This window comes from Syngnathoides biaculeatus, chromosome 8 (assembly GCF_019802595.1).
Source record: "Syngnathoides biaculeatus isolate LvHL_M chromosome 8, ASM1980259v1, whole genome shotgun sequence".
NCBI classification, from domain to species: domain Eukaryota; kingdom Metazoa; phylum Chordata; class Actinopteri; order Syngnathiformes; family Syngnathidae; genus Syngnathoides; species Syngnathoides biaculeatus.
This window is the reverse complement of record NC_084647.1, coordinates 14,720,850-14,736,850: the sequence shown is the minus strand read 5'-3', so window position 1 is coordinate 14,736,850 and position 16,001 is coordinate 14,720,850. Positions and strand designations below refer to the sequence as shown.

Below are 16,001 nucleotides of genomic sequence, written 5' to 3'. Positions count from 1 at the left end.
TGATTGGCTGGCAACCAGTTCAGGGTGTAGCCCGCCTCCTGCCAGTTGACAGCTGGGATAGGCTCCAGCACTCCCCGTGATCCCCGATAGGATAAGCGGCAAAGAAAATGGATGAATGGATCAGTTAATACCGAAAGCAAGGTTTATAGTCAGGAAGAAGGGCATATCATTAGCAGGGAGTACTTTTAAAATGTATTCAGTTGAAGCGGTTTAAGATATGAAGTGTTAGAAAGGTGGAGGCATGCACTGGAAAGGAGAGGAATGAAGATTAGCCAAAACGAGACAGAAAATATGCGCAGTGATGAGACAAGCCGGAAGGAAACAAAGAATACTAATTCACAAAATTAACAGGGCAAATAAAACATGTCACTGAAATCTTCTTTATTCCACATACAAGATTCAGTTGACAAAACATTCATTAAATTCCACATTTGTTTCAAATACTTGAAAAATATAAATAGCACATATTTAATGTAGATTGTAATAAAAAAATTGCATGGATTTGTTGAAATAACTGCCTAGGGAACATTGTGTAAGGCAGAATTTGCTAGTTCAGATGCTAACTTTGACCTTCTCCATATTGTGGGTTCAGAAATGCAAAATGACTAAGTCAGTCGTAGGAATACAAAGGCACACGTTGGCGTGAGAAACTTCGTTATAAGTTGCACCTTGTTTGATTGTCAAAAGGTGTCACAATCAATCAACAATAAATAAAAAAAAAAGCACTTGATTGATTAGAATCCCAGATGTACATTTAAGTTGCCTTTTTTTTTTTAATGCAAAGAACACTAACTTACCTTTTCTTACTTTACGCAGTCACCGTGGTGAAAGTACATTCTTTGCATGTGTGCATTTAAAACCGAGAAGCTGTGAATATGAAAACAACGACGACATTGTACAGCATAGGGGAAAAAAAAAAAAAAAAAAAACATTCCCACCCATTACATTGTGTCCAATTGCACAGTGAAAGCGTATCAGTCCTGGCGCGAGCCTTTTACTGCATCTCCAGACGTCTTATCCCAATTGTCCTTCTTGGAGTAATGACTGGATGGCTGTTGGCTTCCTTTTTAGGGACGAGGAAGAAGAATCTCTGCGTTTTATTTCCGTCTTACATCTCTGCCCGTCGAATGGTTCCCTTCTCTCGACCGGGCCCCTCATCCTCAGCTTCGTCTTCCTCGTAGTTGTCTTCCTCAATGTCTTTGCCGTGAGACTCCTCTTTGTGTGCTCCCTGCACACAACAGGACTTCACTGTCACCGACAACAGCTGACATATTGCAACAGTACCCACAGGCTGACAATTTCCACACTCACTGTATTTGAAACAGATCATTAAAGTATACCCTGACCAATCACAAATCAGGAGCACGGGCAAAATTGAACGTGAAATTCAAAAATCTGCCCTTAAGATAATAAGGCAGAGAAAGAGCCCATTTCCTCTACAGTGGCGCCGTGGATGTGCATTTAATTTAACGCACACTACCAGCCGCAGGGGCAAGACACCTGTAACACTTAATTTAAATAACATATAAAAATATGCACGATACTTTGTTGTCTTTTACTTACTCAGCGGGTAATGCTACCCCCTCCCCCCACCGCACCCCATTCCTCAGTTGTCTTTATCCCGCATAGAATAAATCTACTCTATAAACATCTTCTCCATCTTTTTGGCAACTTTATCTTTTCTTCCGAATCTCTTCTCAGCTTTTTCTTCTCTTCTCTTTTTTTGTCCTTTTTGCTCTATGGTAGACTGTTTGTATTTTGCAGTGGTTTCCATGTTTCAATATTAGCAGATTTTCCGCACCACCATTATAAGGCGCATCTTCAATGACTGGCCCATTTAAAACTTTTTTTCCCCACATATAAGGCGCACAGTACAGACTGGGGTTACGTTATGCATCCATTAGATGGGCTGTGCTAAAGGCTCAATATTGATCCATATATAAGGCGCACTGTCAGCTTTTGGGAAAATTAAAGGCTCTCAGGTGCGCCCTATTGTGCGGAAAATATGGTACATACTGTACATGCTGACACGAAGCAAAATCAGGCCACCAACATTAGAAATGCCTCTCAGTAAAAGCATATTGTGAGGAAGCTGTTCTTTGAGTTGAATTTTAACAAGCAGTCAGAAGTAGTGTATTTAATTAATGTGGCAAACGCTACATGGAACTTTCGCTGGCTGTGATGTTACTACATGTAGCTAGCTATTCATCAACTCCCTCACCCGACAAACCTGCAAAACATCATACAGTATATCAAGAAACCCACCTGTTCCATGTTTTCCTCATTGTATGTGTCCTCTCCATCCTCTTCAACTTGGTCCTCTGCCTTCTTCTCCCCACCAGCAACGTCTTCCTGAGCCTCCGAGGTCAGAAAGAGACAACATCATTGACTCACGAAGAAGTTGCTTCAGTCAAGTAGCTAAGATAAACCATTTCACAAGGACAACAGTGAAAATAAGAGATTGAGGGATGGCTTCCTTGACATTGTTATGGATGGGCATTTAGCTAAACATAAAACTAAGGAGGTCTGCATGGCTGTAGCTCAACTAACATGACAATCTTCTTCTAGAGAGCACAAACTAGAGTCCCCTTAAAATCACTGTTATTATCCTAGTTTGTCAGAGTTATTTTCACATAATAGAACAAATGGTGGTGTCTCACACCTCCTCTTCAGCTTCTTCTCTGTACTGGTCGTCTAGATTGTCTTCCTGCTGATCCGGGTTTCCAGCGATCTGGACACACACACAGACACACACATGGGCACGTAGATGATGTCAAATGGCCACCAAGATCATTGTCAGCACCATCTATTCTAAGACATTACTATATAGTGATGCCTCGGTTCTCGACCACAATGCATTACAGAAAACGGTTCGAAAAGTGAATTGTTCGAAAACCGAATTGATTCTTCCCATTACAATGAATGGAAAAAGAAATAATGTGTTCCAAGCCTAAAAAAATTGGTTTTTTTTAGCTTTTCCTGATAATAAACTGCACAACAGAAATACATGTATAGTGTAAATACTTTATATAATAAAATAGTTTAAGAAATATATTGATTTTTTGCTTAAAATGTATGCTTTAGTAGTAGAGTAAGCTAGGCTGGGAGTGCATTGCCGTATCTGTCGCGACTCGGACCCCAGCCTTGTCAACTTTTTTTTATTCACAAAAGTGCAGAATAACTTCAAACAAGCAACTTGCCATCTTTGGAGCCATGATTGGGGGTTAATACGGTAGTCCTCAATAAGAACAAAAACAACAGTCACTGCTGGGACACGTCTGTCTACAGAGGCTGCGTTCTAGAGAATAACAAAAGTGCGCTGATTGGGCCGTGCGCGTTATGTCATTTCCGGGTTAACAAAATGCGTCGTGGGTGGGTCAACTCCTTGCCGTGCGCATTATGTTACTTCCGGGCCTTTTCGGCGGCGCGGGAATTCACAACAAAGCGCGTCGTGGGTCAGCTGGTCTGGCCGCGCGCAGTATGTTATTTCCGGGTTGTGTTGTTTGGGCCGTTCAAGTACCAATTTTTGTTCAAAAACGGGGACGTTTGGCTTTACTGTACTGTAAACGTCACATCAGTGCCCAACAGAAGTATTGCATCCCTTCTTCCCAGTGCACGCACTCACCACCAACTCATCTTCCACTGCAGGATGCTCAGGGCCTTGGTGTGAGTCTATGTGCTGAGCGTGTGCTGCCGGCTCTTCCTCCTCTTCCTCTTCTTCCTCAGCAACCCGGTGATGTGACTTATCTTCCTCTGCTTCTTCGAACTCATCCTCTCCTTGGTTATTGGGGTCATCCTCAGGGTCCAGCTCACCACCACCGATTGCACCCTACGGAATTTTTTTTTTTTTTTTTATAAAGGCAGACAGCTATACTCACTAGATTTAGAATAATGGATGTTACATCTGGAATTTGTGAAGTAAAAAGGTGAAAGCTGTTTGTTACATAGCAGGAATACCAGAAAACTACAATTTACATGAAACTTTGTCATCGTATGGCCGAGGATGACACTTCAGGAATCTGGATATACTCTTAATAGGCATAAAATAGACACATACACACACACACACACACACGCACTGCAGGTGTGGACAAAAACATGTAAACTCATCACAGACCAGGATTTGAACCTTGGTCCTCAGAACTGTGAGGCAGATGCTCACATGAACGGTCGACCGGGGTGAGCTATTACGCTAAAGAGAGGCCAGACAAGTGAGCATATACAAGAAATATAAAGCAGTCACCTGATGTGGCACCTTCATGTCATCGTGTAACAAGAGTGAGTGTTCCTCTATGGACAGAAAATGAAGCAAATAAGCTCCTCCACATTGGTGACAGAAATATGGATGGACAGCAAGAAGGTGCCACTTTACCTCTTTCGTGGTCGGAGTGGTGCTCTTGTTTATGTTGATCTACGTTATGGTCCATCCTTTCATACTCAGCCTTTTTCCTGAGAAAAAAAAAAGAACAGTGAGTTCATCTCAGAAGTCCATGTTTAAAGAAGGTGTGTAAATAAAGTTAATTTGCTGGAAAATAGATTTCTGCCCCAAACTTAGTAGCTACATGTCTTTACAGTACTTCACTCACTGTATGCATCTCAGTGTGATTTGATCTGACCTTTGATGCTCCTCTCTTAGCAGCTGCTCCCGTCGGTCTGCCTCCCGATGCTGCTGCTCCTCCCTCTCCTGATCCTCCTTCAACTTGGCCTCCCTCTCCCTCAGCACCCTCGCTCTCTGGGACTGCAGGCTCTCCTGTCGCATCTGGATTAGGCGGCGCTCTTCGGACTTCTGAGCCTCCCGGCGCTGCTGCTCCTTCTGCTCCTCGTAAGCAGACTTGGCGTTCTCCAACTGATTGTGCGCCTCTCGCTGTGCCTGAACATTCTTCTGAACAACAAATATTTATTTCAATCTGATATTAAAATACACAGGTGTATAATTCCTCTTCAGGGAAAGATGAAAATATGAACAAACAAGTGGAACATTCTAAACAAATGACTTTTATAGGCAACTTTCTCTCTGGTATAAAAGTTAATTGATTATTTTGTGTGGTGGCTTTATTTTAAATGCGATGTAATTTTAGGACTGCAAAACATTTAGAAAAGTAAACTAATTCTGACTTGTTGCAGCTGATGCATTCGGCTGTCCAAGGCGTTCTCATCTGGCTGCTCCAGTTCTGACTCGCCTTCCTCTTCTTCCCGTTGGTCCTCCAGCTGCTGATCCAGGTCCTCCTCCTCAAGCTTTTGAGGCTGTCCTGCTTGGGCCATCCCCTCCTCGGCCAGCTCTCTCTTTCTTTCTGCGTCTCCTTCCTCTGACAAAGTGTGCTGTGACACCGTCGGGTGTGACTGGGCCTTGGACTGGGCGTGGGCCGCCTCCTCCACTTGCTGGTCCAACTGAGACAACATATTGGTGTGAACACTGATTTTTGTTTGGGTAAGTCAAATGAAAAATAAAAATACCCTGGACTCAGTATCATGGCTATCTCCTTTCGGGACAGGAATCTCCTTGTTTGCCTGCTGAGACTTCGGATCTGGTTGCTGGAGCAAAGCGTTTTGATCGGGCAGTCTGAAGTCTGGTGCCTTGTTCAGGGATTCTTTCAGCTCTTTGTATTCATTTACTTGTATCTAGAATAGCAGTCACAAGACCACAGGAGGTAAATTATAGAGTAGATCGAGAGAATAGCTACGTTCCTTAGTCCAAATAAGTAATAGTCACTCAATAAAGGAATAAAAAAATGCCAAATTTAATTTCCCAAATATAAAGTCTTACTATAACGGCAAAAAAAAAAAAAAAAAAAAATGGGCTCAACCAACAATGCTGAGATTAACCACTTAAACAACTCCAATTGTTGTGAAATGGTAAAAAAAAAAAAAAAAAAAGGGGCATTCAAAAACAGAACAGTATCTTATGCAGTCATGGATTTGATTTGTCCACAACAACTGTTACAATTGCACACAGTTTTAATTTGTGAAGTTCAGTGTTAGCGTCAGAAACTAAGAGCATTTTTCAATCACTTGTGCTGGATGATGATGACATATGCCACCGTGTTGCTGTTAAAGCTTTTCAAATTATAAATAAAAAGTACACATTGAGAAATTCACAAAAATAATTTTTACAACATTATTATGGAAAAAAAAATACTTTTACAAAAATACTTTTTTGAGAGAACTACATTTGTACAGTTTGGCGGTATGAACTCCTAACACTAATTCCTGATATATAATCATATTTTTTATGAACAGCAGCAATCACAAATCCTATTTACATGCTATGTTGCAAAAAAAAAAAAAAAAAATTCAACTGTTTCCCTACCTGAGCAGCCGCTAGCGCATTCTTGTGGTCTTCTAGTGTCAGTGCGATCTGATCGTGTGCCGTCTTCAGGTCCTGATGCCTCACCTGAACACATGCGCAACACAATGGATGCCATTAACACTTGGCTGTTACAGACTCGCCACAAAAAACAAGAGAAGAAACACTGATTTATAAAATTAGCAAGAATGTTGAGCATTTCAACTAGGCTTAACACAGTCAGGATTATTGGGGCTGATCATTGATCAGCAAGTTAAAAAAAAAAAAAAAAGATCACTAAGTCTATTTAAATGACCTGCTCATTTACTGTATATATTTGTGTGCTTAATTGCTGAAATATATATTTTACAATAAATGTATATTCATTCATCAACTTATGGCAGTGAGATATGGTGACAGACAGAACATATTAACGGTCTTCTATTAGATGCGTTATTGATTGGATCTGTGAATTATGACATTAAAGCCGGTGAGTCGATTACCAAAAAAAGTTCCTAATCGGCTGATACTGAAAGATCTGATCATATCAGTGTGAAGTCTAAATTCAACAATGAACATTCAAAGGCAGGCAAATATTTTACTTGACTTAAAAAGTCTATTGTCACGTAAATTTTGAGTGAAACCACACCAACTTCTTTTACAAGCCAAAAAAATCTTAACCTAAAAACAATTACGTCCATTATCTGGGTTGCTTATCCTCACAAGGATCACAGGAGTGCTGGAGCTTATCCCAGCAACCTTCGGGCAGGAGGCTGGGTACACCCTGAACTGGTTGCCAGTCAATCCTCGGACACATAGAAACAACCATTTTCACCCACAATCACAGCTAAGTGTGGGAGGAAACTGGAGAACCCCAAGAAAACCCACGCAGGTACGGGAGACCGTGCAAACTCCACCTAGCCGGGGCCAGGATTTGAACCCCAGTTCTCAGAAGTGAGAGGAAGAACGCTGTAACCAGTCGCACCACCATACCGCACGAATTACATAACAAATATATATATATATATATATATTTTTTTTTTTTTTAATTTAACAGCCCAACAACTTACTAAGAAGAAAGAAGCATTAAATCCAAAAAGTAGATATGAAGTTTCACCTGAGCATCCTGCAGTTGCATGTGAATGTCATGATGGGCTTTCCTTAACTGCTTATTTTCCTCACGGAGGTTATATACATTATCTGCAGGGAGAAACAGTAAGTATTAACACAAAGAGCATGACTAAAAACAAACGGAATGCCCCAGCACAATATTTGTATTTTCAAATAATATTCGGATTTCTGACAGGCGGCTCGGTGGCTGACCACACAATCAATCCTGACCTCACATCAATCTCCGGGTTGTTGATTCAGAAGTCAATCAGAAGTCACATACACAACAAACACTTATGATTAATTTCTGCGTGCATGTTTTGGGAATGTGGGAGGAAACTGAAGTACCTGAAGTAAGCCCCTGCAAGAACAGGGTGAAAATGCAAATTCATCACAATTATGTTCTGACCCATATCTCGTGTCTATGAGGGAGAAGTGCCAACTGCTCGTCTGCATTACGTAAAACCAATCAGTTGCGATCCTGATCACATGTAGTTTGTGATTATAGCACAAGGTGGAGACAAAGTAGGGATATTGAAAGCGTAAGTGACCAAAATGGGCACCTTTCAGCTGGGCCACCTCTTTGTCTTTGATCTGCTGCATTTTTTCATAGCGCTCTCTGTGCTCATCTAGCAGGCGATTGTGATCGTTTCCCTGCATTTGATGCTGCTCCTGCAGATCGTAATACTGCTTCTTCAGGTCCTCGTGCTGGTTCTGAGAGACGGCAAAGAGCAGTGTAAACGTGGCCATTATTTTAGTCGACATGACGTGTCTGTGTTTGTTGAGGAAAAAGCGAATCGGAACCTTCAGCATTTGATGTTGCACGTGCAGTGAGCTCAGTTTGCTGCTGGAGTCTTGCTGCGTGAGCACACAAACAAAAATACTGTAAAAACACTTCTTTATTGTCCAGGGTTACTAGGGACACTACTTATGGGATACACACAATGCAAAAATAGAAGCAGTGGAATACAAATGTTCAGGGTTTTTTTTGATAAAAGATGAAATTTAATCATATGATTGAGATGGTCCATAAGAATTGAAGTACCTTCTCCTTGTTCAGTGACTGCTGTGACTCAAGTTTATACACCATGTAATCTGGAACAGAGAAAAGTATTTATTTAAAAAAAAAAAAAAAAAAAAACACACATTAGCCTTGTTTAAAAAGTGAATGCAGTGAATTTTAAAAACAGCCGCATGTCAAAATAAATATTTGTAATTCCGCATGAGGTATGAAGTTTCTGTGTGAGATCAGAATGAGAAAGCCTCACCTTCTTTGGCCTTTTTGTGCTCTAACCTCTCCTTCTGAAGAGACTTCTCCAGTCTTGAGCGATGCTCGTACACCACTACAAACGGGAAGACGGCAAGAGAAGTATAACCAATTAGTGACGAAGCAGAGGTGCTCAATTGAGGCATTTCATCCAAGTACAAACATACTTGATGTAATACAAGACCAAGTTAAGTTACATTAACACACTCCAACTGTGGGACAGTGCTTCCCAGATTCCTCTGAGCGCAGCAGGTTAACTTTCCACAGTTAGCACGATGCTTCTTATAGCCAAAGCATTTTTATAGATGCAAATACATGGACATTTAGCACACCACACATACGAGAAATGAAAAGACGCTAACTCTAATTGCAACTTGCATTGATCCCTATTCCTTGGAGGTGTCAGAATCAGTCACTCACAATACAATACACCGTAATGTCCAGCCTACAAGCCGCGACTTTTTCACACACTTTCAACCCTGCAGCTTATGTGGTGTTGCGGCTAATTTGAGCATTTTAACGGCCGCAAGAGGGCACTTCAGCGGAAGAGGTAAGAGTGAGACCGGTGGAATATATGTGCCGAGGAAGTGAATTTTACCGGTATGTTTTCTCTCTTTTCTTTTTTTTACTGGCCCTGTTAGCGCTGCGCTAGCATGTTGCTGCCGCATCTCAGTGATTGAGGTATATTTTATTTAACCAGCCCTGTTATTGCTGTGCTACCGTGTTGCTACTGTGTAGCTGCCGCGGCTGTGTTATTTTTATTTTTTTTTACCAGTATGTTTGTTTGATTTTTAACCAGCCCTGTTCATGCTACAGTGTTGTTGCTATGTTAAGATAAGATAAGGTATTAAAACTTTGAAAAGTCTTTCTGCGTACAGAGTTTCTTTGTGAATATCTCGTGTTTCAATGTGGGCACTTGAGGCTTTTACACAGGTGCAGCTTATGTATGTACCAAATGGTATTTCCTTTACAAATGTACTGGGTGAGGCTTATAATCAGGTGCGCTCTGTAGGCCGGAATTACAGTAATCACAATACTTTGACACTGACAACAAAAGCATCACAATACCGTGATATGCAAGACAATGTACAATGAACCTCTAAAATTTGGGAAAGCAGGTCAAGCATGCTTTCAAGTTGGGAGTTTAGAATTAGAATTTAGAAACATTTGTCATGCTTAAGACTTTTGAGATTAATCTTATACTTTGTAGTGCTTGACAAAACTCTCAAGCAGAAATGTTTGTCAAAATCTGATAGGTTGGTAAGCAAGAAGAGCACTAATCACACAGCAGAGAGAAACAGCAACCCAACATTAAAACTGAAATTATTACACACATACACTAGCAGTTCTATGTGTGCGGCATTTGGTACTGGGCCACAGAGAGAATCACTATTTCACGAACGTAAGCCCACAAGCTAGCAAAAAAATTAAAAAATGAGAGCTTCTTTGAACAGGGAAATGAAAAATGATGAGATATGACAACTTGTATGAGTTTATCGCACCAGTGTGATTTTCATACACCACGTCAGCGCTACATTTTTAATAAGCTCGCAAATTAGGCCTCCAAATCAGGAACGCACTGAAAACCTTTGCTTCTATTTCCAGCATCACATCCTTGTCAAGAATGATTTTATGCAATGATGGCAACAAAAACAAAATTAGGGAGTAGAGTGGACATAAGTGGCATGCTTGACTATCATTGTCTCCGTCTTGTTGAAGAGAAACAAGTGCAATTCTCCCACAAGTGACGACTACATTCATGTTTGTGGAGAGTCGTAGTTTTTAAATCTCATGTTTATATTTACTTCGAGGCTGATCTTTCCAAAAATTGCTTGACGTGAAACCGGCTCATGGCACAAAAACTGAACTGCTGCACTGTCCACATGATGTGCCTGAAAAGAGTGGTTCGAGAACACGTGTCAGAAAAGATATTTCAAATCCCAAGTTTTCCCTTTTGAAGTAATTCCCCCGAGTTCCTACGCATTTTTTCCCAACCCTTTTCTCCCACACCTTCATGCACTCTTCAGGAATCTACCACAGTTTTGTCATCACGGGCATCTCAATCTCGACTTTTTCTTCAAAATGGTTCCACTTGAAGATCCTCCTGAGCGTGTGATAAAGAAAAAATAACTCAAACAGGTCCGGAGGTGAGAGAGTGACTAAGTACATTCGAAGAAGGGTTCTGAGGGTGGAGCTGCCAGGCAAAAGAGCGAGAGGAAGACCAGAGAAAAGGTTGATGGATGCTGTGAGGGAGGACATGAGGACAGTTGGTGTTCCAGAGGAAGCTGCACGAGATAGGCTAAGATGGAAAAAGAAGACACGCTGTGGCGACCCCTAACGGGATAAGCCGAAAGGGCAAAAAAGAAAAAAAAAACAGTCCATGAGGGTTATTATTATTATTATTGTTAATGGTCCCACCACAAGCATTTCAAGCCCATACCGTGTCTATGGCATGTATTAGTGGGTAAAGACCAAATCCCATGCATGTCAGTTAACTCGTTTATGGAGTTGCTTTGCCAGCACACCGAGAAAGGGAGGTCCGGGCCCCTCAACCCCCAAGGGACGGGAGGGGGGGAGCCAGTCCTCTAAATTTTTTGACACCTCATACATCACCAGTCCCTGTGGATGCATTTAGTTACTAGCACAAAGTGTAATTACGTATACAAAGTGTCTTCCAAAATGTGCATGTACACAGAGTCATTGTCCCCGCTGTGGAAGAATTAGCAATCACTGTCTTGCTTTCACATATTTCCAACACAGCCTGATGAAAAGTGCTTTTGCAGCACTCTTTGGAGCTGACCTTTACTATGCCGCTCTACCGGTTTAGATAGGGAATGATTGGATCTGTTGAGTGAATCTTGCCAAGCACAGCAGGACGATATCAGCACCGGTTGCCTGAATGTTTGAGTCCAAATTTCTGTTGACCATGTTCATAAACAAACAATGTGCAACGTTGGAAAGCAAGGACGCTACGGTGTTTTTTTTTTTGTTTGTTTTTTTTTTCCCCTAATGCTGTGAGATGCCATCCAGTCATAGTCTACACTGGTTCTCCTCAACATTGAGAACACAGTAAATATGAATCAACCAGCTTTCATGGACATCATGCCGCACAATCAGTATCAATTCGGAATGATCAATTCCACAATACAAACATGCTATACAAGATAAGGACCTACGTATTCCAGTTAAAGCGTCGGATTGCACTGGTGTGTTTTCAAAAAAAGACTGTTAAAAGGAAATGAGAAAAATTGGTATGAAACACTTTTTTTCTCCCCTCTCTCTTGGTATATGTTACGATAAATAAAGTCTACCTCACACCTCATCAATTCTAAACATATTTGAAAGTTCATCATCATGCCATCATTTGCACTTTGAAGTTTTTTTTTTTTTTTTTTTTACAGCAATTCAGTATTCTGTAATGGAACAGAAATTTGTCAATAATACCAGTGAATGAGCTGCCCCATTTATACACCATCAATGGAGTGACTCCACTACCACTGGAGTTGCCCTAATGGGCCCAGCATTCTATTAAGCCCTCCAGTCTCAGAGACCCTATGGCACAGTGCCAGGCCATAAAGAGTCTGTAAAATGGTGCTTTGTCTCGAAATGGAAACTAAAACAAACATGGCCGTCCTCTCAGAGACATTCTGCAATGCGAGTACATGAAACTAAATTACTACATTTTGGTTCAAAGCTGTGTGTGAGGTGAAGAAAATGCTTGTGAATAATTAATCCCAAACACAACATAGATTCAGTTTCAAGAGTACATAGTCCAAAACAAATTAGTATTGATGAATACAGGTCAGGAAAGTCTGTTTACTAACTGTTAATTTTAAACTAATACTGGATGGGATTATACTGAAAGCTAAATTCTTGACATGGATTGTATTCTATTGCATTGCAGCTCGCATTGTGTGGACGAAGCCGACACCCAAACTAAATACAACAAAATGATGAGAAAAGCAGTCAGAATTTCAAGAACAAATATATTACATGCACTTCAGTGTTTATACAGAACTTGATAGTTTTCACTTTTATACTTCCTATGGATTTTTTTTTTTTTTTGCAGTTGTGTACATTTTTGTCTTCAGATGTTTTATTCCTTGAAAATTTGAGGAAGCATAAAACGTTCTCAGATGGGCATTAAAATACATCTCTTACTGAATCGATCATGCATGAAATCAAATCACACCCTAAAGAATCCAAATCCAATTGCAACAAAGAATCAATTTGCACCGTAATGCTCTTCACAATATCCAGCCCTAATTTGAAGTGTCAGCCGAAAAGAAGATGTCAGGTAGTTCCATTCCAGGGGTGTTAGAATGCTGGCTGCAATTTACATTATAATATAGAGTGTGATTCAAAACAAACATTTTTGTCTTTTTTTTTTTCTTCTTCCCGGTTCAAGTCAGCAGTAGTCAACTTTTCTACACCCAGAGGTACCCTGATGACCGTCTTTTACACACATTGTGAAAAGGTCAATTCATAGAGAAGCAAGCCCGTTTAATCGAAGACCCTTGAACTTTCCACCGTACTCCTTGGCTTTAAATGATGCATATCATGGAATTCAGAATTTTGTGATTGCCTGCCCGGTCCCCATCAGTTAAGTCTGAACACCAAGCATATCTTTCTTTAGCTGCCATTTCTGAAAAGGTTTTCTACGAGTGAGCCGTTCGGAATTTCCACCCCACTGTTAAACAATTGTATATGCGAGTTGGGGGAGGTTATAGTAAAATTAGCACAAGACTGGACGCACAGTTCCGTGTTACGATATTAAAGATGCTACATTCTGATCATCAGCAATTGTTGTGATGCATTTGTTAGCAAAGTTGTGAATGTAGTGGTGGTGCCCAGGAGGGTATTTGTGTTTGGTGACGTTCCCATCCGCCACATATGTACAGTATTGTGTATGAAATGCCTCCTCCACCAGTTAAAATGATTTCCTTCTCTTTGCAGGTCCTCACATCTTTTCCACACTCAAAAAAGCAGGACTCAGCATCGACCTGCCAGTAAATGGGGCAGTATGAGGACGAGCTCATTTGCATGAGACGGAGCCAGCCTCTACAACCAGCTGATTACAGCAAGACAAAAAACGTGGTGTATAATTATCCGGAATTATCCTTTGGGGATTTTGACGTAAGCATATCGCAGACATTTTCTGAATACATCTGAGGGGGGGGGGGAATATAAATAATTGTCCCCTTGCTTGAAGGCAGACACTAGCAGACGTTTTGGTTGATTTTATGACTTCAAGCTATAGCAAATTTGTGCAGTTAGAGAGCACAAAAAAAGGTGTGTGTGTGTGTTTGTGTGTGGTGTCCTGTAAAGACCACTGACGGCAGGGGGGGAAAAAAAAAAAAAAAAAAAAAAAAAGACAATCCACTTAGCTTGGCAGTTGAGCGCTTTGCTAAAACCTAACCTGGTCAGTCACGAGATTAAACAGCACCCTGTAACAAAGGTCACGGACTGACCGTCTTTGAGTTAAACACCATCAGGCTGCAGTATACTTACAGCTGAATTGCTACAACTTCCCTGTGATTAATATTTACATCTAGAATAATGTCTCCTTGGTCTGTTTGGCCATTTGGTTGATAGCGATTGAAGGTTTGTGAATGTTGTGCCCTCTTCAACACCCTGACAGCTGGATTCAGATTTTTCAAGATGTAGGCTTGATAATAATGGCTTGTCTTACATGATGGACGTGCCCCATTTTGAAATCTCCATAGTCATGACAGTATTTATATATTGTAACAAATACTTGATGCATTATGAGACTTCAGCATGTGTATTAACTCTGATATTGCTTGAAAATTGTTCTACAGAACTGTAAAAATTCTATAGAAATTTGGCATCAAGCACTGCACCACTTTCTGTTCTTCAAACCTTTCCATAGAATTTCTACAAAAACATTTTGTTCTATATAAATTCTGTAGAAAGTCGCAGCCAAAGTTCTGTAGAACAAGTTGTTCGATACAAATTCTATAGAAATTTTGTTAGCAGGGTCGTGTCGGTCTACTATTGTAGTGGTGATGTGAGGTAAGAGAAAGTGGGCTAACTTTTTCCTGATTTCCAGTTTTAGCGTGCTGTAATGCTTCGATCACACCCAGCTGAACTCAAGTTTGTCATTATTCGTTTGGTCCAAATTGTGTTCCAGCAGATCGATGGCGATGGGCACAAAGAACTAGAAAAACAAAAAGTGGATGATTAAAGCTGACGCGATACTCAAATGACTTCTTTTAAGTCTACTATTTGGACCCATAGTAATGTAGTTTAAGTATGTATATTCGTGGTCCGCTATGTGGTTTGTGGCTGTCGAGTAGTACGTGACGTCAGACGCGATGAAATGCGCCGACTTTTTCTGGTTTGCAGTTTGCGTGTTCTGTCGGCTTTACGCCGTATTCCCCGCGGGTTTGTCATCAATCTTAAGTTCCAAATTGTGTTTTAAGTGATGACCGTGGACAGGCACTAATGTTAAAGGCGCTCTGCTGAGCGGAGTTTGATGCAACAGCATGTCATGCGCAAGGGAAGTCAATCACAACACCGTCACTGTGTTTACCTTGGAGTTGAGCCGACAGAGACTCTTGGTGCTGCTGGTATTTCAGCGCCATGGCTTGTGTCCTCTTCAGGTCCTTGTGCATCTCGTACGACACCATGCCGCCGTACATCATCCCGCAGACCACGGTGACGACCAAGAGGCACTGGAAAATTCTCCGTTGCCTCCGCGAGCACACCCCGTTTCCCATGTTGGACCCGCGCCCCTCCCCGCCGCTCCTGCGAGTAAGCTCCGTCTCTGCCGCTGGAAACTTACCGAGTCAACTCGCAAACGTCGCTCCCACCCCCACCCCTGGTCACTCCAGAGACATTTTCACGCGGACGAAGCGAGTTGATGCAAACATTCCCTTTCGGGACGGTAACACTCGCGGCGTTCTTTCAAATTTGTGGACGCTCAGCTTTCCACTTTGACCACTGTGGGCCAATTTGCCGAGAAGTAGCACGACAAACTAAAATCGCCCAACCTTACGTTTTTTTTCTACGACGCAAACTATAGAAGTTTCACGGGGAAAAAAAAAAAAAGTCAAGTCCGAAATCGCCACCGAGGCCTGCATGGCACCTTTAACTTCAGTTACGTGTCAACCCAGTAGATGCCTGCCATCCAACCGCAACTAAACAGGAAGTCCCGCCCCACGAGGAACCTTTATTTTGCTCGCCCCACCCCTCAAGAAATACCTGTCACCTATTGGTTGCAAGAGATGTCGATTATAACGAAAATTGCCTTTTCATTCCGCGCTTGCAGGTTTTGTGCTAATTCAATCAATGATTTCAAAGGCTTGTCAAGCAATC

General features: G+C 41.4%; 1 protein-coding gene across 3 annotated transcripts; it reads right to left on the bottom strand.

Moving 5' to 3' along the window:
* Positions 1-366: 366 nt before the first annotated feature.
* Positions 367-15,838, bottom strand: golim4a (golgi integral membrane protein 4a). Of its 3 annotated transcripts, none has more exons than XM_061828006.1 (16): positions 15,217-15,838; positions 8,662-8,736; positions 8,439-8,488; positions 8,198-8,251; positions 7,957-8,107; positions 7,401-7,483; positions 6,308-6,391; positions 5,455-5,619; positions 5,116-5,388; positions 4,617-4,882; positions 4,373-4,449; positions 4,244-4,290; positions 3,626-3,829; positions 2,663-2,731; positions 2,266-2,358; positions 367-1,228 (listed from the first exon to the last, which is right to left on the bottom strand). In XM_061828006.1, the coding sequence occupies exons 1-16, from the start codon at positions 15,401-15,403 to the stop codon at positions 1,109-1,111; spliced, it is 1,998 nt and encodes a 665-aa protein (XP_061683990.1). In that variant the 5' UTR covers positions 15,404-15,838; the 3' UTR covers positions 367-1,108. The 3 variants fall into 3 exon arrangements, with proteins under 3 accessions (XP_061683990.1, XP_061683992.1, XP_061683991.1); XM_061828008.1 differs by having other exon boundaries at positions 2,266-2,352; XM_061828007.1 differs by having other exon boundaries at positions 4,617-4,879.
* Positions 15,839-16,001: the final 163 nt, after the last annotated feature.